The following is a 20000-nucleotide window of genomic DNA, read 5'->3' as shown; positions in this document are numbered from 1 at the left end:
TGTCTCTGCAAGTTTCCCTTTGGGATTGTTTGCACTTCTGGACTTGAGAACATGCACATTGTGCACTGGTGTTGCCCTGAATGTATGTCCTCAAGCAGCTGAAGTAGTAAAACCGTAGTGACATCTTTCAGTTCATCACGTGGCAAAGGTACTGTCACGAAGGAAACCGATTCATGTCAGACTCGCTTCACACGCACCTCAGCTGCAGAGATAAAAGCTTCCATTTTGTAAAGGTTGCTAGTTCTGTGGTAGAAATCTCACCAAGAGAGAGAGGGCAAGAAAATCATCTGAAAAATAGAATTGCAAAGAACAGTGCAGTGTTTCAGCCCTGCCTTGAGGAGTTAAGTAGCAAACCAATGCTAGCTTTATCTTCCTGATGTAATGAAGTTACCGAATTATCCTTTCGTTTCCACAGGTCAAGAAAAACTAATTAGGCAACTCGATCCTTCATAGACATTTATTCATATGAATGAATCTTTAATCATTCTGTCTGTCTTTGAGACAGGAAAGTCATCTGTCAGATCGCTGGGGTTGCTGGGGCTCTGCGGTGGAGTAGAGAACTAGAATAGCAGTATAAATAGCGAGCCTCAAATGCAAACCTGACTGGAGGGGAGAATGTTGTGTCTCTTTCTGTAGCATATGTTGTGGCTTATATGAGGAACGTAAGGTCTTTTCTCAGGAAACAGCCTTTCCAAATTAAAGCAGCCTACAGAAAGCTTGCTCCTCCAATTTGACCTTCAGGGACTCAGCTGCAGTTGGCAGAGTCCAATTGGCAGTCCATCTCTCCTAAATTTTGTTTGGAGGCCACCAAGAGGCTATCAGATCTGTAATGCTGTGTAGTCATCTTTTTTTCTCTCTACCATATTCTGTACATTAGAAAAAAAACAGTTGAGGAAGCTGGAAGTCTGATATGAGAGCTGGATCAGCTAAATCTAGCAGTACCAAGGGGAGGGAACAGTGACACATATTTGCTATATGTGGAATTCTCTGGTGTTAAGGCAATATAGCCAGGTAATACAGGAAAAACTAGGAAAGGCAAATCCAAAGCTGAAATTTACTTCATTTCCCCTTTTCCACACTTTATAATTCAGGTGCCATAGTACAAATCTCCTAGTTGTTCTCAGCAATTCAGAAAGAACTAGGCGGTGGGAATGCCCTGAGCTGTGAAAGAAGAGCTCTGACCCTGCACTAAGTTAAATTGAATGAAACACCCTGCCCTTTTGGAAGGCTGGTTTGGTTGTCAGATCTAAGCTTTTGTGTTCTCTGGTGATGGTCATTATGTGTTTGTGTGTTAGAAATTAATGAAAGAATAAGAAAATAAAGCAACAATCTGTCATGCTTCCCAGTCTCTCTAGTTTTAATATCACTAAGTGCCATGGGAAAATGACATAAAAACACTCTGTTGTCATCCAGCAGCCTTGAATGCATCTTTGCTTTTCCTAAATCAACTTTGTCAACACTGAGTCCTTTTCTGTGTTTGAGCCTGGCTTTGAACATCTTTTATATTTTAAATAATATTTACTGATTTTTTGCAATTTAAAGAAACAAGTTGCAACCAAAAAGAGTTTGGGGTTATTTTAAAAGCTTTCTCCCTCCCCTTTTGGCATGAATTATTTTTGAGACCACTGTGTCATCTGTTCTGTTCTCTATTGTTAATATCTAATAATATCTGTTCTGGAATGCCAGTTAGATGTAGATACCTATTGATAATATTTCTTCTGGAATACCTAGGGTGCTTTTTCTGTCTAAAGTAAGCTCACCTTATGTCTCTTAGTTGTTTATTTGGGGGTGCTTTTTCTGTCTAAAGTAAGCTCACCTTATGTATCTTAGTTGTTTATTTGGGGGTGCTTTTTCTGTCTAAAGTAAGCTCACCTTATGTCTCTTAGTTGTTTATTTGGGGGTGCTTTTTCTGTCTAAAGTAAGCTCACCTTATGTCTCTTAGTTGTTTATTTGGGGGTGCTTTTTCTGTCTAAATAAGCTCACCTTATGTCTCTTAGTTGTTTATTTGGGGGTGCTTTTTCTGTCTAAATAAGCTCACCTTATGTCTCTTAGTTGTTTATTTGGGGGTGCTTTTTCTGTCTAAAGTAAGCTCACCTTATGTCTCTTAGTTGTTTATTTGGGGGTGCTTTTTCTGTCTAAATAAGCTCACCTTATGTCTCTTAGTTGTTTATTTGGGGGTGCTTTTTCTGTCTAAAGTAAGCTCACCTTGTGTATCTTAGTTGTTTATTTGGGGGGGCTCTTCCTGTCTAAGCTCACCTTATGCATCTTAGTTGTTTATTTGGTGTGAGTTGTTTGGACATCTGGATTCTGTCAGGTGGCTATTGAGCTATCCAGAATCATGAGAGAAAGATGGGCACCTGGCAGGTTCAGTAGAGTCAACCAGAGTACAATTCTAGTATATAAAGCCTGAAGTGCTTGTGCACATGCATGCATCCCACTGGAAATGCCAGATTCCTTCCCACATATTGCCCTACTTGTCAGCATTTGTGCTTGCAGCAAGGCAACCATTTGGCTCCAACAGAAGTCACACAGCAAGCTTCCCACAGAGCCAAACTGGTGGCTGGCTCTCAGTAGCTGTTGTGACCACTTAAGACAGCAAATTTCTCATTAGCAGCCTTTCAATCAAAGAGCAGAATTTAGGCATTAATTCATTTGTTTTAACTAATTGTATGCATCCTGAATAGAAGAAAAGATTGTAGTAGTGCTTAGCCTGGTTGTCTCCATGGCCGGGTTGCTTTGATAATGCAGGGTTGGGAAGCAGGTATATCAGGTCCTGATGATCAAGGAAGAGGCAGCTGAAGAATCTGCCTGCAGTGCTGTGACACTGTGTAGCTTTAACTTGCCTGTCTGAGGTGCTGGGTAGCAGTTCAGCCATGGCAGTGAGGAATTCAGAGTGCTGCCTGCCCAGATGGTTATCTGCCTCTCAGGAGAATTCGTGCACTCCACACCGAACAGGAGGCAAAAAACAACATTTGTCAGGCAGTTCTTCCACATACTTTTGCTTAGACTTTGAGCTGTAAAGCACTGAGTTACAGTTTAGCATTAGCTGGTTCACAGTTACCACACTGATAACTCATGAAGCTTTTAGAGGAAATTCTTTCATTAGAATGTTTCACTGCCATGTGCCTGTAGAAATGGTAGAAACCATCCAACAGCATACAAACAATGTTTGAGGTGTAAGAACTGCTGTGTGCTGTTGTGAATGTTTGACTGAACCCCAGATGTTTAAAACCATATTAGACTAAAATTTGGTTACTGACTAACCCGTGAGACCAGTTTGGGCATGGACATCTTCAGTGAAATTCAGTTTGAATATTTTCCTCCATCTCTTCCTTTCATTAAACCTTTTGGCACTTGCTGAGGAGTAATTTACAGCCATGTAGGATTCTATAAACTTGTCCAAATTCTTTGTTTTGATAAAAAGTAACAAGCAAGCAGATGAGGAGCTAGAGGAAGGTCAAACTATGTCAGCCTGCAACCAGTTTGTGCTCTTGCTCTCTGTTCTTTCTGCATGCTATAAAAAACGAGTGCCTTGCAGAAAGGGCTTTCACTGGGTTGCCATTGCTACAGCAACCACTTCCTCTCTGTGAGTCCAAACCAATGACTGGTTGAGAGTTTGTTGTTTGGGTAGTAGAAGGCTGTGGAGTAGCAGGAAAGGAAGCAATGATGTCTTTGTAGCTGTATTTTTAGACAGAGAGGTTTTCTTTGTTTAGCTTTTGTGTGCCTGTGTTTTTGGTTGTTTTTTAGTTATTGAGGTCTACAGCAGAATGCTTCAGATTAATTCTCTTGACTTTTAAAGATGTGTCTGCATTTAAAGCCTTTGAGCTTTGTGTTTTCCATTTTCAACATGTCTCTGATAGCAGATTACAGCCCAGAATGCTGGCGCAAACTTTAATCACATGGCTATGGCAGAGCGCTGTGCTGTGGTCTGAAGGACTGGAGGAAGAGAACCAGGTTGTCTCTGAAGAGATCATATCTATTTATACATTCTGTTGTTATGCTTTTCAGCTTTATTCCCTGGTGCTACTGTACACCATGAACTCCTATACTCAAAGCATCTGTTCCAAATGACGCAGCTGGCTCCAGCTAATGAGGAAGTGGTTAACTTTGGAGCAGAAGTGCAGCAAAGCCCTTTGTTCACTTACATACAGAGCTCCCTGTAGTCACCAGGAGAGTCTTGCCAGCCAAAGTGGCCTCTTGGAAACTTCCTTGTAGCAGAAAGTCTCAACACCAAAGAAGACTCTTTATGGTGGAAAGAAAGGTAGTCCCACTCAGAAGTATTGAGAAATCATTTCATCTGATACTTACGGTGTGCAAAGTACTGAGGAGAGCGCACAGTCCAGCACAGAACTAGGAAAGAACTACTCCTTCTGCTGTCACTGGTGACTGTTTCCATTATTGCTGATACCCAGCAGAGCTAGGGCAGGAAAATCTGTCCTAGAGGAGTGTTTTAGTTCCCTGGTATATTGTCAGGACTCCATTTGTAGCACTGATTTCTCTTACATGCTGCATGTCTTCACTGATAAACTGCCAGCTGTGATTTACAGCTCCTGGATCACCAGGCTGTAGGTACCTCTGCAGAATATAGAGGTATTTATCACTGTAAAAGCATGAGGAATTATATCCCATTTAATCCAAGCATTGGCACTTAACTCAATATGGGTAACTTCCTTAGAGAAGGGAAACTTTCTGCATCTATAATGATGTATTTTGCCCTTGTGAAGTTTTGAAGGGTTTATGTTCGCGCCCTCATAAATGTTTGAGGTTTTAATGCAATGGTTGTAAGTTGGTTTGCAGTCTTTCACTGTGCTGCATTCACCAGAATAATTCTGTTGCATTTTTATGATGTGGTATGGCAGACAGTGGGCATTATTTTGATGTCAGCTTTAAAATCATCTCTGCATTTTGCAGATAATGGTAATGAAAAATGCACATGGAAGGAAATGGCCTTTGAGGTTTTGGTAGCAGGGTTTTCTCCATTTATGCACTGTCCAACGTGGTTTAGAAGGTTTTATTTCTCTCATCATCTTCATAAGTACAAGGAACCTGTGTATTCTTCTGCACTGGTTGAAATCTGCAGTTTTGATGTAGTTTTCTGTACCTCCTCAGTAAGTTTGCAGATGACACCAAGCTAGGAGCAGGTGTTGATCTGTTGGAAGGTAGGAGAGCCCTGGCCAGACAGGATGGGTGGGCAGAGGCCAATGGGATGAGATTTAACAAGGTCAAGTGCAAGGTTCTGCACTTTGACCACAACAACTCCAAGCAGCGCTACAGGCTGGGTACAGAGTGGCTGAGAGCAGCCAGACAGAAAGGGACCTGGGTGTGCTGGTGGACAGTAGCTGAAGATGAGGCAGCAGTGTGCCCAGGTGGCCAAGAGAGCCAATGGCATCCTGGCCTGGCTCAGGAGCAGTGTGGCCAGCAGGACAAGGGAGGTTCTTCTGCCCCTGTACTCAACACTGTTCAGGCCACAGCTTGTGTACTGTGTCCAGTTCTGTGCCCCTCAATTCAAGAGAGATGTTGAGGTGCTGGAGCATGTCCAGAGAAGGGCAACAAAGCTGGTGAAGGGCCTGGAACACAAACCCTATAAGGAGAGGCTGAGGGAGCTGGGGGTGTGCAGCCTGCAGAAGAGAAGGCTCAGGGGTGACCTCATTGCTGTCTACAACTCCCTGCAGGGAGGCTGCAGCCAGGTGGGGTTGGTCTCTTCTCCCAGACAACCAGCAATGGAACAAGGGAACACAGTCTCAAGTTGTGCCCGGGGAGGTCTAGGCCAACCTCCTCCAGGTTAGGAGGAAGTTGTTGTCAGAGAGAGTGATTGGCATTGGAATGGGCTGCCCAGGGAGGTGGTGGAGTCACCGTCCCTGGGGGTGTTGAAGCAAAGCCTGGCTGGGGCACTTAGTGCCATGTTCTGGTTGACTGGACAGGGCTGGGTGCTAGGTTGGACTGGATGATCTTGGAGGTCTCTTCCAACCTGGTTGATTCTGTGATTCCCTCTGCCCGGCTTCTGGGTTCTCCTCCAGGGGAGATGCTGGTGGTGTTTGCAGTGTTCTAGGTTTTCCTCTAAAGGATTTGTTTAGGATCTGACATTGGTCAGTAAAGCCAGATAAGCACGGGTAGCATGCGTAATGCCGTGACACCATCTGTCAAAAACATCTGGAGCCCATACAGCTTCACATTTCTGGATTATGATAGAATTGAATTAAGCCTCTAGAGTCCACTGGCAGTAATTCTTTGCCTTCATCCTCCCTTTCCCCTGTTCTACATGTGGTATTGAAAGAATGTCTATCTGGGAGCTTTGGAGCCTGTCAGTCAGTCAGGAATGTAGTCCTTCCTGGAAATTCTGCTCGGACTTACGTCAGTGCTTCCGTTCTTTGCTGTGCTGGAAAGCAGCAGCTCTGCTCATCTGTGTGTTGTAAAAGTGCTTGCACCTTCACGGGGGGAAAAGTTGTCAGGGAAAGGGTCTGCATCCTGTAATTACTGCAGAGACATAAGGTGGCAGGCACATATTGTCCCGAGCATATTCACTTCTGCAGCATGTGCACTCCGCAGATGTCACACTTGCCTTGCGCTCTGCAGCCAACTCCAGGTTTCTGGCCCAAGAGTTTATTTGGCTTCAGTTTGGATTTTCCATAAGTCAGTAGCAAGCAAACAGATTTCTACCCTAAAAGTACTTACTACGTGTATTAGAGACTTCATGCTTGTAAAAAAGGCATCAGCGCTAAAGGAGCTGCTACAGCAGTGACTTATTTCAGCATGGGTAGGTGCGGGGGTGGCACCTGCAGATTTACAGAGTAGTTGCTTAATCTGCAAATGTTTGTTCTAATGACCTAAAATGGAAACATTTTATCTTTTTTTTGGTATTGGTTTTGAGATTTCAGTGTATTTTATCAATCTGGGAATGAGGAAGAAAGTTATGTCTTAATTTCCTTCTTACATAATTCAAGCCTTGCTCTCATGTACTTCCTTCCATCAGATGACTTTAGATACCCATAATGTTTTCATCACCCCAATCTCTAGGTTGGATGCAGAGATGTAGGAGTGACCTCCAACTATTTGCAGACACAGAATTGTATCAAACATTATATTTATCTTCAGGATGCTAGACTAAAACAAGGGAGTTTTAAAATCAAATTGAAATCAGTTTTCTTTTAGAGGATCAGAAAGTAAGGCAAAGTGTTGCCATTGGAATGGGCTGCCCAGGGAGGTGGTGGAGTTGCCATCTCTGGAGGTGTTCAAAAAAGACCTGGATGGAGCACTTATTGCCATGGTCTAGTTGATTGGATAGGGTTGGGTGATAGGTTGGACTGGATGATCTTGGAGGTCTCTTCCAACCTGGTTAATTCTATGATTGTGATAATCAAAGGAAACATTCTGGGCTGGGAACACATTTTTGTTTCATTGGAAGTAGCAAACAAAATTTAGCTTTCTTCTGAAGAAGACACAAGAGGACAGGTTGGATTTGCCTTGTTCAGCTTGTGAATAGTAAGTAGGAAATTCTGGTGCCCAGGTTTGTTTTTTTTCTTCAGTTTAGATTGCATACCTTAAGAAAGTTCTCCTTTTTCACATGTACAAGCAGAATTATATTGCCTAAAATGCACCACAAGGAACTTACTTGCCAAAAGACGCCGTTGTAGAGTGGGATTCTTTGTGGTCTCTTTGGTTCTTCTATAAACTCAAAAGTTTGCAAGCAGACATTCTCTGTACTTGACAGTTGATGTTTTTGGCATGACAGAGATTTTGATAAGTCACAAAAATGAGTAATTACCAAAGAAGAGTAATTAAAGAAAACAAGCCTGAGGAGAAAGAAGTTCTACTTAAAACATTGAGCCAATGCCATTAGCTGTGCAAAAAGAGAAGCATCATTTCCAGAAGTGTGGATAGATGCACACCTGTGCAGTCCTTTCATTGTGACAGATAAACCTAACTCCCAAGTCTGCTTGTGCACTGCACTGAATTTCAAGAGGCTCAGGGGGGATGTGTCCAACTCTGACCACTGCCAGCCTAAACTGAGCTGTATTGTGATGAATCAATGTTTAATAATCCAATGCTTCAGAGACGTTAACCTTTACGTCCAAACCCAGCTTCGTGCCTCAGGCCCATTGATGCATTGCACGTCTGGCAGACCACAGCACTTCCTTTCTTTAGCCAACACTAATGCCTTTAATATGCATGGCACACAAGTTTAGTGGCTTCACTTTCCCCCTTCCTCCCCCTAAATGTTGTTTATTTTAATGGAAAAACACCGAAGAGGTTTTGCTGCCTGGTTTAATAAGGGAAGCATCACCATCACTAATCCGTGGGGGATGTGACTTTTCACTATGGGCAAACCAGATTCGGGTGGCACCTTGTGTGCAGGGCTGGTGCACTCTCAGGCACCCAGGGAAGGGATCAGGAAGGAAGCCTACACTTTCCCATTCTGACTTTTCCTGATGGGTGGGCAGAGGCAAATGGGATGAGATTTAACAAGGCTAAGTTCAGGGTTCTGCACTTTGGCCACAACAACTCCAAGCAGCACTACAGGCTGGGGACAGAGTGGCTGGACAGCAGCCAGGCAGAAAAGGGCCTGGGGGTGCTGGTAGAGAGGAGCTGAAGATGAGGCAGCAGTGCCCAGGTGGGCAGCAGAGCCAATGGCATCCTGGGCTGGCTCAGGAGCAGTGTGGCCAGCAGGACAATGGAGGTTGTTCTTCTGCTGTACTCAGCACTGCTCAGGCCACACCTTGAGTGCTGTGTCCAATTCAAGAGAGATGTTGAGGTGCTGGAAGGTGTCCAGAGAAGGGCAGCAAGGCTGGTGAGGGGTTTGGAGCACAGCCCTGTGAGGAGAGGCTGAGGGAGCTGGGGGTGTGCAGCCTGCAGAAGAGGAGGCTCAGGGCAGCGCTCATTGCTGTCTACAACTACCTGAAGGGAGGTTGTAGCCAGCTGGGTTGGTCTCTTCTCCCAGGCAAGCAGCAACAGAACAAGGGGACACAGTCTCAAGCTGTGCCAGGGAAGGTCTAGGCTGGATGTTATGCAGAAGTTGTTGTCAGAGTGATTGGCATTGGAATGGGCTGCCCAGGGAGGTGGTGGAGTCTCTGTCCCTGGAGGTGTTCAAGACAAGACTGGATGAGGCACTTAATGCCATGGTCTGGTTGATTGGACAGGGCTGGGTGCTAGGATGGACTGGATGAGCTTGGAGATCTTTTCCAACCTGGTTGATTCTATGATTCTGTGATCTGAAATGGAAATAGACTTTTCCTGGAACATCAGGAACAGTTTGTGTCACTGAAAAAAAACCTTGAGTAACCTCTACAAAAAATGTTGACATTTTCCTTCATTTTACTACATTCCAAGTTAAAATTTTAGGAGAATCAGTTAATAGCTCCTTGAGCCTTCAAATTAACAGCCACCTCATGAATGAATCGTGGTCAGCAAATAAAATATGGGTTTTTTTTATTGTGTTGGGAGCAGAACATCAGTACTATTTGATAGTTATCAAGCCAGTTTTGCATGGTAAGGCAAAAGTGAATTGTGCCTGAAAAGCAATAAACTGTAATTAAGGCATGGCAGATTTGTGGCTTAATCACAGGCAGCTACTCATAAAGAGGGAGCAGGAGATGTGAAGAGCGTTTCAGTAGTGTTGCTGACCGACTGGTTGTAAGTGGGCAAGCAACGTAGTAAGTCCTTTGTAGCTGTTCTTTCTGGGTTTGGTGCACAGAGGACATTTTAGGCAGCCTCCTGAAAATGTTTGTGCATCCTCTGTAGGAAATAGTTGTGTCTTCAGAAATACAAAGCCAGCACATTCCCAGGATTGATGTAAAAAGCAGGCAGTGGAAACGGCTGAAAGAATGAAGCAGCTGACTCACTGTAAAATATTGCTCATACTCCTCAGATTTGTCTGAGCTGGTACACTGCTGGCAAACAGCTGGCTCTGCTCAATGGCACAGCTGGTGCAGAAACACAAAATGACTCCGTTTCAACAGGACATGAGCTATATTGGGCAAAACATTTGCATGAAAGCAGAAAATTTGCAACTTAATCTTCCTTTATTTGCATTCTCATTGTGCACCTATTAACCAGGGATCTGGACCTGATCCTCTTGATTTCAGTGTCACTTGCTTAGGTTGTAAGCCATCACGTGCCAGGATACTGCAAATTTAGAGTGAGCCATGTGTCTTTAGCTGAAGATAGCAGGAGAGGATACTGCCCCTCTGAACGTTCAGTATGTTGCTGCTGATCTGTCATGCACGGGAATTTAAACAGATCAAGTATCTTAAGGATATAATTTCTTCCTTGAAAAGGCAAAGCAAACATGAAAGCAGTAAGAACTGCACTTCACAGCACGCAAAAGTCAACTCTTCCTGCTGCAACTGTTTGTTTGTGAGGCTGCAGAAGCACTTTCCCATGAGTTTGGGCAATGCTAAAGACTGCTGATGCGAGTCCCAGATGTGTGGTGTGTTGTGAATCACAGAGGCATGCAGGGACTCATTGAAAGAAAAGTCTCAAGCTCAGCTCTGAATTTTAACCAGTCAGAGTCTTTAGATATTGCTAGAGTTAAGTGACCTTTGTACCACTGAAGGGCTTGTTTTGCTTTTTAAGGCCTCAAATCACGACAGTGTGTTCTATTTGCATTCAGATTTTAGAACCTAGATGTTTCTAGTTGGTGTAGCCTTTCTGCTCAAATTTTCCATAGGCCTTGTTCATCAGGCTGGGTTTTTAAATGAAGATGCTTTACACCAGTAATTGTGTGCCAGTTCAGAAAGTCCTGGTGCTTTCTGACAGCTCATTCTGTGTTTCCCTGCATAAGGGCTACTGGACAGGCAAATTACTGTGCAAGTAGGGTTGGTTCCCTCATTTGTGCTGTGCTGAAGCAGTGGACATTCTGCCAAAGGGACGGCATCAGCATCTCAACAGAAATTTAGGCTTTACTCTGCAGTGATTCCAAGTCTGACAGATTTCCTGATTTCTTTCCATAGCACTGTCCTGCAGTAAAACCTGGAGGTGGTGGTGAATGGGAAGACAGGCACTTCTGTTGCCACTTCTGATGCTATCCAGAGAGACCTTGACAGGCTGGAGAAGTGGGCACAAGCCAGCTTCATGAGGTTCAACAAGACCAAGTGCAAGGTCCTGCAGCTGGGTCAAGGCAATGCCAAGCACAAATCCAGGCTGGGCAGTGAGTGGCTGGAGAGCAGCCCTGAGGAAAGAACTTGGGGGTGCTGGTGGACAAGAAGCTCAACATGAGCCAGCAGTGTGCACTTGCATCCCAGAAAGCCAAGCAGAGCCTGGGCTGCAGCAGGAGAAGTGTAGGCAGCAGGTTGAGGGAGGTGATTCTTCCCCCCTAGTGTGGTCTGGTGAGAGCCTCTCTGGAGTACTGCATCCAGCTCTGGAGCCGCTATGACAAGAGCGATGTGGAGATGCTGGAGTGTGTCCAGAGCAGAGCCAGGAGGATGCTCAGAGGGCTGCAGCAGCTCTGCTGTGAGCACAGACTGAAAGAGTTGGGGCTGTGCAGGCTGCAGAAGAGGAGGCTCCCAGGTGACCTTCTTGTGGCCTTCCAGGATCTGAAGGGGGCTACAAAAAAAATGGGGAGGGACTTTTTAGGCTGTGAGGGAGTGCCAGGACTGGGGGGAATGGAGCAAAGCTGAAGATGGGGAGAGTCAGCCTGGAGGTGAGGAGGAAGTTGTTGAGCATGAGAGTGGTGAGAGGCTGGAATGGGTTGCCCAGGGAAGTGGTTGAGACCCCATGGCTGGAGGTGTTTAAGGCCAGGCTGGCTGAGGCTGTGGGCAGCCTGCTCTAGGGTAGAGTGTCCCTGGGCATGGCAGGAGGGTTGGAATTGACTGATCCTTGTGGTTCCTTCCAATCCTAACTGATTCTAGGATTCTATGATTCTATGCTTACACTGTAGCAGCTCTCAGAGCCAGAAGTCCAATTGAAACAAAACTCTAATTCAGAAAGCAGGCCAAGTAGGAGCTACTATCCCCCAGTATGGTCCCTTCCAACCTAAGCTGTTCCATGAGTCTATGAAATTGCACATTCTTCTGTGCTAGATAAACCCAATCTTGGGACTGTTAATAGCAGGGAGAACAAATCACCTTGCCAGTACCTGCAGCTTGTGTCATGGAAAAGATCTTTCTCATATTATTCTTAATAGCTCTAAGTCATCATCTCCACAAGTGTGGAGATCAAAAGGCACAGTCTGGGTGCTCCATCAGCCAGTGGTGCAGTTGCCCATGGGAGGACTCTTCCTTGACCTCCAGGTGAGCATGAGGATGCATTAGGCCTCACCCATTTCAGAAGGCAGCTGGAATGATGTCTAATAATAATAACATGAAGGATTTACAGTCAGAGAGTGAGATAAGAGAAGCCACTTCTGTTTGTGTAATTACTGGTTGGAACTGAAAAAAGAAATGACAGGTGTGCCTGTGGTAAGAGCACTGAGCTGGAAATCACTGCATTGAGGCTAAAAGCCTTCTCTCCCAGACATTCCTTTTTAAGTTTGTGGTGTTAATTTTTGTTTCAGTTAACTCTAAAATAAGGCTAATGCTTCCTTTGCCTATCTTCAATATCAGATGGTAAACTTCACATATTGATGGCAGTGTGGGGTTTAGGGCTTGGCCGAAACCTGGAAACAATGCAAATCAAAACAAAACACACAATAGGAGACTTCAGTCATATTTACTCAAGCAGCTACGTTTTCAAACCAGTTATTTCAGACATAAACCATCTCTGTAACATTGCTGTCAGACAAGTAGCTTACCTGGGGGCAGAGTGGCTGGAAAGCAGCCAGGAGGAAAGGGACCTGGGGGTGCTGATAGATAGTAGGCTGAAGATGAGGCAGCAGTGTGCCCAGGTGGGCAGGAGAGCCAGTGGCATCCTGGCCTGGCTCAGGAACAGTGTGGGCAGCAGGACAATGGAGGTTGTTCTTCTGCTGTACTCAGCACTGGTCAGGCCACACCTTGAGTGCTGTGTCCAGTTCTGGGCCTCTCAATTCAAGAGAGATGTTGAGGTGCTGGAAGGTGTCCAGAGAAGGGCAACAAAACTGGTGAATGGCTTGGACACAAACCCTATGAGGAGAGGCTGAGGGAGCTGGGGGTGTGCAGCCTGGAGAAGAGGACACTCAGGAGTGACCTCATTGCTGTTTACAACTACCTGAAGGAAGGCTGTAGCCAGGTGGGGGGTGGCCTCTTCTCCCAGGCAACCAGCAATAGAACAAGGGGACAGAGTCTCAAGTTGTGCCAGGGTAGGTCTAGGCTGGATGTTAGGAGGAAGTTGTTGGCAGAGAGAGTGATTGGCATTGGAATGGGCTGCCCAGGGAGGTGGTGGAGGCACCGTCCCTGGGGGTGTTGAAGCAAAGCCTGGATGAGGCACTTAGTGCCATGGTCTGGTTGATTGGATAGGGCTGGGTGCTAGGTTGGACTGGCTGATCTTGGAGGTCTCTTCCAACCTGGTTGATTCTGTGATTCATGGGGAGACTTTGAGGAATAGTCTGAATTTATTTTAGATAATTCTAAGGATGGAAATTATTATACAAGAGCTGAATAATATTGCTCTTCATCTTCTTAGTTTAAAAAAATGACCTGAAATGAAGCCTTGGAACACATTCAACCAAGGAGCACAGAAAGTCTTCCAGAGTCTCTGACTTGAAAATAAACCAGAAACATGTCAGCCACTTTGAAGACGGTTTTCAGTTAATGAGACAGCATTCTACAAACTAGAATTCTTTAATCAAAGTGCTACTGTTTTGCTGTAATCAATGTCCTTGGATTCAGTGTAGCCAGCCAGACAGCACCTCTAATGTCGATTGGTTCTGTTTTCTTGCCAGAGGAAAATCTTTACTAAGCTGAGGTCAGTGACAAAAAACTTTTGCCACCCACAGAGGCAAGATTTTGCCCTTTGCAGCTGCCCATGCAAAGCAGCACCTTTGTGCATAAGCACAGACCTGTTTCAGTTTGGTTGTAGCTGGTTTTCCATTTTTGTTGTGACTTTCTGAGAACAGGACCAGCAGCCACTGACATATTTTAGCATGAATCACTGTGTGAGAAATGCTTTCCATTGTCAAAATGCAGCACATCGAACAATCCTCACCTTTAATAGGTATAAAAGACATTCAGCATCTCCTGGACTCCAGCTTCTGACTGCAGGGAGGGATCTCACTGCTGACTTAAAGGATAAATGGCATTAACTGAAGTGGCAGCACCTTCCCTGATGGTTTGGGCTAGTTATGAAAATGTCAGCATAGATGAAAGGGTTAAGAACAATTCTTTCGCCTGTGAAAATTGCCATGGAAGATGCAGGCAGTGATAAACCTGTTACATTTTCTGTGAGCATTCAGATAACTTCAAGGACTGGCATGAACGTTTCAGACTATGGATACCTTGAGAATAATTTCTCCTTTGAGAGAATGTTGCTTTTAGATTCCTTGTGGAGTGTGAAAGGTTGTACTCTAAAAGCAGTATTAGATCAAAAACTGAACAGTAGTCAGTCTGAAAGAAAAAAAATCAGACATGTTTGTACAAGGATTTCTTGTGCAGCTTCTGCTGAAGACAATGGGAGTTCTCCCAGTGAAAGACCATAGAATCATAGAACCAAGCAGGTTGGAAGAGAACTCCCAGCTCATCCACTCCAACCTAGCACCCAGCCCTGTCCAATCAACCAGAACATGGCCCTAAGTGCCTCATCCAGGCTTGGCTTCAACACCTCCAGAGATGACAACTCCAGCACCTCCCTGGGCAGCCCATTCCAATGCCAATCACTCTCTCTGCCAACAACTTCCTCCTAACATCCAGCCTAGACCTACCCTGGCACAACTTGAGACTGTGTCCCCTTGTTCTGTTGCTGCTTGCCTGGCAGAAGAGACTGACCCCCACCAGGCTACAGCCTCCCTTCAGGTAGTTGTAGACAGCAATGAGGTCACCCCCAAGCCTCTTCCAGGCTAAACAACCCCAGCTCCCTCAGCCCATCTCCCTCAGATGTGTAGGGTGGACTCCTTCCTACCTCTTTTTCCCCCCCCCTCCTATCTCAAGAACACAAAAAAGTGATCCTAGTCTCACTTACAATTTTAAATCAAATCAGATTGCCCATCATGATGCTGTTGCTAACATAAACCTCATTTCTTGTGTGACTAAACTCCCAATAGGCAAACACCATCTGCCTGTTGAAGGAAAAGAGAAATCACCACTGAGACAATGCCCAACTCATTATGAGTTGAGAAACATCAACTCTGCTACAAAAGCCACGAGGCAATATCTTTAGAAAGCTCTAACTCCACTTTCAGAGCATTTGTTTGTTGAATTTCTTCCTTTGGTATTGAAGAAGTTTTCCCCTACTAAACTGAAAAGTTTTCCAACAAAGAGCTTTTCTCTGGAGTCAAATTCTGACTTCCTTGAAATGGTCTTGGAAAACGATCTTGGAAAATGATCTTACATGGAAATTCAGATTGTGGTAGAGCAATACAAGTAGCAGCGGCACATCAGTTTACCCTGGCAGGAGTAATGAGTGTTGGTTACTGCTGTAAAGTCTTTCTTAAGGGATATTTCTCCACAAGACCAATAGGAACTTAGAAAAAGTGGTGACTTTTTTTTCTCCAGGCATTTAATTTTCAGCAAGTTCTAAAAGCTACATCTTTGCTTTGCATTTTACTCATGTCAATTTAAGCATACACTTACTTGATCTGAAATAATAGTTGTGTGTGCTCTCTTCTAGTACAGTACTGTAATTCTTTTGGTCATCCTGCTCTGGAATGACATCAAAATTTTCTGAGCCAGATAAAGACAAATGAATACACATAGAAGAGCTAAGTTAGCTGCTTTAGAGTGTGTGTAAAAGTGCCTTTATTTGGCAGCACACAGCTGCTTTCTCACAGGGCTGCACATCATGCCAGCAGTAAGAAAGGTGGCTGTTTGCACTTGCTGGGGTCACTTCTGGAGGCTGGAAGTCACGGCCTGGGGAGAGATGAGTAGCAGAGAGGTCCCTGCAGAAGAGCTGTCCAGCACCGCTTGTGGTGCCGTTTCCTTTGGCGTCTCCCAAGTGACAAGCACCACTCTAAGCTGCCTTGGATACCTTCCGTGACTGGAGTGTGATTTTGCATCTCCTCAGAGCAGCAGAACCCTTCCTGAAGCATTGACTGTGCAACATCTGTAAAACAGTTTCCACTTGACAGCAGTGCTCATCATCTGAAGAGTGCCACTTAGCCACCCTTACCCATGTGCTCACCTCGAGTTCCAGGCACTGTGATTTGGTGTTTTGTTAGCAGTTTATGGCAGAAGGGGCCCGTGCAAGAGCACCAATCTCTGTTAGCAAAAGATGTGGTGGTGTAGCTGGACATCTCTGAATCGTGGTGCTGGAGCAGGTGAGTGCTTGAGTGCAGGCCCATTGTTCATTGTCAGTTTGAGCACGCATTCATGGGGATGTTTCTGAGCCAGTATTTCCAGCAGACACTGAGCTGTCCCTTACAACTGAAGGCAAAACAGCGAAGCACTATGGGGAAGTAGGAAATCAAAGCATGCAGTGATCTGTGCAATTACAAAGCACTTGCCAGAGATGTCCATGGCAATTAGAAGTCATAACTTTAAGGAATAACAAAATCATCTGCAGAGATCACAGTAGAAATGTTGGGGTTTGTGGCGAGTTGTAATTCCTCTCCCTTTTCCTCACCTAACCTATTCAAGTTCCACAGTGTATATATTACTGATCTCTTTCTTTCCATTAGCAGATAAGCACCTTAGCACCTTTGCTCTTTTCTGACATCCTTATCACTCCACAGGCAGTAGCATCTGTATTCTCAGGTGGTCTAATTGATACATATCTAATTGAAGGCAAAGCATTTTCCCTCAGCTTGCATTCAGCTTTGAAGTACAGTGCTTTGATTTCAGACCTGGAGAACAGCTTCATGTGCCTGAAAGTTCTCTTTTTTCCAGCTGTATGAGTTGATGAAATACAATATACTGCCTCTCTCCACAAGCCCTGTGTACCAATGATTCATTCCAGGTTTGCATGGAACTAGTTAAAAGGTATGTGTGAGGTATGATGCACCTCTTCAGAGCCTTGAAGATAGGATAGAATGCTGAAATATGGTGAGTCAGAGGAGGATTCAGTGGAGACTAAGAAATAATTTCAGGATTTATCTCTTAAATAGGGACAATTTGTGTGTAAGAAGTACCAGGGGTGAGAAAGACAAATACACAGGCAGCAGCAAATTGCTTAAATATCATTATTCTGCTTATCTTTTCAGTGATTACTCTGCTTATCAGCTTAGCTTAGGAACATTTTTAGGTAGTGAGAGAGCAGATTCTCCAGAGTTGTATAGGATAGGAAGAATGAGCATTCTAGTAAGAAAAGTCATCAGTTCTCTCTAATTATGAATAGAAGGGAGAGGAGGAAGAAACATTCTGTGCACAGCACTGATATTTCCAGGCACTTCTAATTTGCCAGTACTTAGGTAGAGGTTTACTAATTTTTTCCAGTGTTGCAAGGGTCACACAGTTAATTGACCTGACCTGTATGATGCCTGCTAGCTTTATGGCAACTGTGTCTTCTTTTTTCTTCTTGCTCTAGTCCTCTCTTTTTACCAGTTCCACAGGTTTTCAGAGTGGGTTATGTTCTTCATTGTGAGATGTTTGAAGAAAAGTAATGGGAAGAAGGCTGCTGAAATTACCTAATTAGGTTAGAGGAGAGGACAGTAGGTCCAAAGTACATCTTTCCCCTAGAGCACCCTTTTGCCTCTAAAGAACCTTCTTAGGAACTTGAGGCACTTTGGAACTACCAGCAGAAAGGTGTTTTTGGGATGCAAATCATTCGCTTCGCTGTCAAGGAAGGAGGAGGTGTCCATTCTGTTCCAGGAAAAGGGAGATCTCTGTCCACAAAGAGAATGATCTTGCAAGATCCAAGTTCTAATGTCCTTCCTTTGGTGTGGACTTCTGCCTGCTGTGGGGGAATGAGATGGGCTTAGGTGGAATTTAAGAACCAGTTGAGAGCTCTCCGTGCTCCTATTCCATTTCATTTTGTTTAGTCAGATGTTGGCAGTTGTTAAGGTCTGTGATGGTCTGGAGTGTTCTTTCCCCAGCTAACTCTCTTTTGTCATTTTGGGCTTTTTAAATTAGGTGTTGGGATTGCTGTTTGTAATGTGTAATAGCCACCAGAATCTCAGAGTTGTCTGAGGTCAGACTGTTGCTATCCTTTTGTTTGCTTGAGCTGAGCCAGAACTTGGCAGCTGGTGTGGCAACTCAGCCTTTCTCCGAATTAACAGGTTGTTCTTTGTGTTTGAAGTGATTGATGTGATGGAAGTGATTAGCATGTACATGCCTAAATGAATTACTGGAGGAGAGAGAGGCACCCAAATGGAGAACACAGCCTAGCTCCAAGGCTAGGCTGTTGTAAGAACTGTGGTACATCAAGAATGTGGAAAGGCATCAAGTGAGGAGAAAATCTCAGCCCTGAAGATGTATGGGGAAGTGGAGGTTTACTCTGAAACCTTTGCTAACAAAGGTTCAAGGTTGCACTTTCTGTTCTATTTCTCTGGAGGCAGAAGCCCTGGTGCAGATGCAGGCATCCTGAGAACAAAATCAATTGCCGGTGCAGCAATTTATTTTGCTATGATAGCAGCCTCAGCTCAACCCCCCTGGGCTCTGGCTTCCTGAGTGACTTGGAAGCCTACAGAAAAAAAAGATCATGCAAGTGCTTAAATTCATTTTCATGATATTGCCAAATTACTTTTCTCAGACTTCTCTTTTGAAGGCCTTAGCATCTACAGGAGGTTTCTCTGACGAGCTGGCACTCCCGTTTGGGGGGATCAGCAATAGTTACCCTGAGTCTTTCTGTAAGGCATCGTTGTTTGGCATTATGTCAGCATGACAGGAGAATCCTGTGTCCCTTGTAGAGTTCACCTGCTGGTTAAAACGCCCTTGTATGGCAGCACAAGCAAGCAGTAGATTAATTGTTTATTTGTGGAAGCAAGCAGTAGATTAACTGTATATTCTTAGCATATACTTACAAATACAGACTCAAAACAAAGAACTGACCTGATTCTTTCCATCTGCTCACACATGGGGTTTGTTGTTTTTTCCACAAGTGATGCCCTGGACTCAATAAGATAATGAGGGGCCCCTGACTCACGAGTCTAAATGAAGCTGCAAAATGCTGCTCTCCAGCCTTGAGCTACCTTTGATTTGCACAGAGACTGCAGCGTTGTGCACCACTGGCTATGGAGTGCACCTGTGTTCTGTAAAGCTAATGCACTGTTCTTGCTTTGGCTCTGCAGTACAGGATTGGACAGCTGTACATGATAAGCAAGCACAGCCATGAGCAGAGTGACCGAGGCGAAGGTGTGGAGGTGGTGCAGAATGAACCCTTTGAAGATCCAAACCATGGCAATGGTCAGCTAACGGAAAAAAGAGTCTATCTCAACAGGTGAGTGCAAGAAAGCTTTCTCCTAGCGTGGGCTGCAATCACAGTTGGCAGGGAATACCCCTTGCAGGCCTTTCTGTGTCAAGAAGATCGTGCTCCCATTAATCCATGCCACAGGAGGAAGGGAGGTATCACAGTGTCACCAAGGTTGGAAGAGACCTCATAGACCATCAAGTCCAACCCTTTACCACAGAGCTCAAGGCTAGACCATGGCACCAAGTGCCACGTCCAATCCTGCCTTGAACAGCTCCAGGGACGGCGACTCCACCGCCTCCCCGGGCAGCCCATTCCAGTAGCCAATGACTCTCTCAGTGAAGAACTTTCTCCTCACCTCAAGCCTAAATTTCCCCTGGCGTAGCTTGAGGCTGTGTCCTCTTGTTCTGGTGCTGGCCGCTTGAGAGAAGAGAGCAACCTCCACCTGGCCACAACCACCCTTCAGGTAGTTGTAGACAGCAATAAGGTCACCCCTGAGCCTCCTCTTCTCCAGGCTAAACAATCCCAGCTCCCTCAACCTCTCCTCATAGGGCTTGTGGGACAGATCCATAGCTTGAAACAAAGGGATTAGTTGTCATCTCCTGAGGATTAGAACTGTTTCCTTTTACACTTAACTGTCATTTTGTTTTCCAAAATTA

At 44.8% G+C, this 20000-nt stretch overlaps 1 protein-coding gene across 1 annotated transcript in view; it reads left to right on the top strand.

Annotated features, from left to right (window-relative positions):
- The window catches only part of PITPNC1 (phosphatidylinositol transfer protein cytoplasmic 1), a 100808-nt gene that overhangs the window by 36120 nt on the left and 44688 nt on the right, over positions 1 to 20000 (top strand). Inside the window, exon 3 of the mRNA XM_064150600.1 lies at positions 19223 to 19371. Within this exon, the coding sequence (XP_064006670.1) occupies positions 19223 to 19371 (149 nt within the window). The remainder of the gene's footprint in view (positions 1 to 19222; positions 19372 to 20000) is intronic.

This window comes from Pogoniulus pusillus, chromosome 11 (assembly GCF_015220805.1).
Source record: "Pogoniulus pusillus isolate bPogPus1 chromosome 11, bPogPus1.pri, whole genome shotgun sequence".
Taxonomy (NCBI): domain Eukaryota; kingdom Metazoa; phylum Chordata; class Aves; order Piciformes; family Lybiidae; genus Pogoniulus; species Pogoniulus pusillus.
The sequence above is the reverse complement of the archived record's forward strand: the minus strand, read 5'-3'. Positions and strand labels throughout refer to the sequence as shown.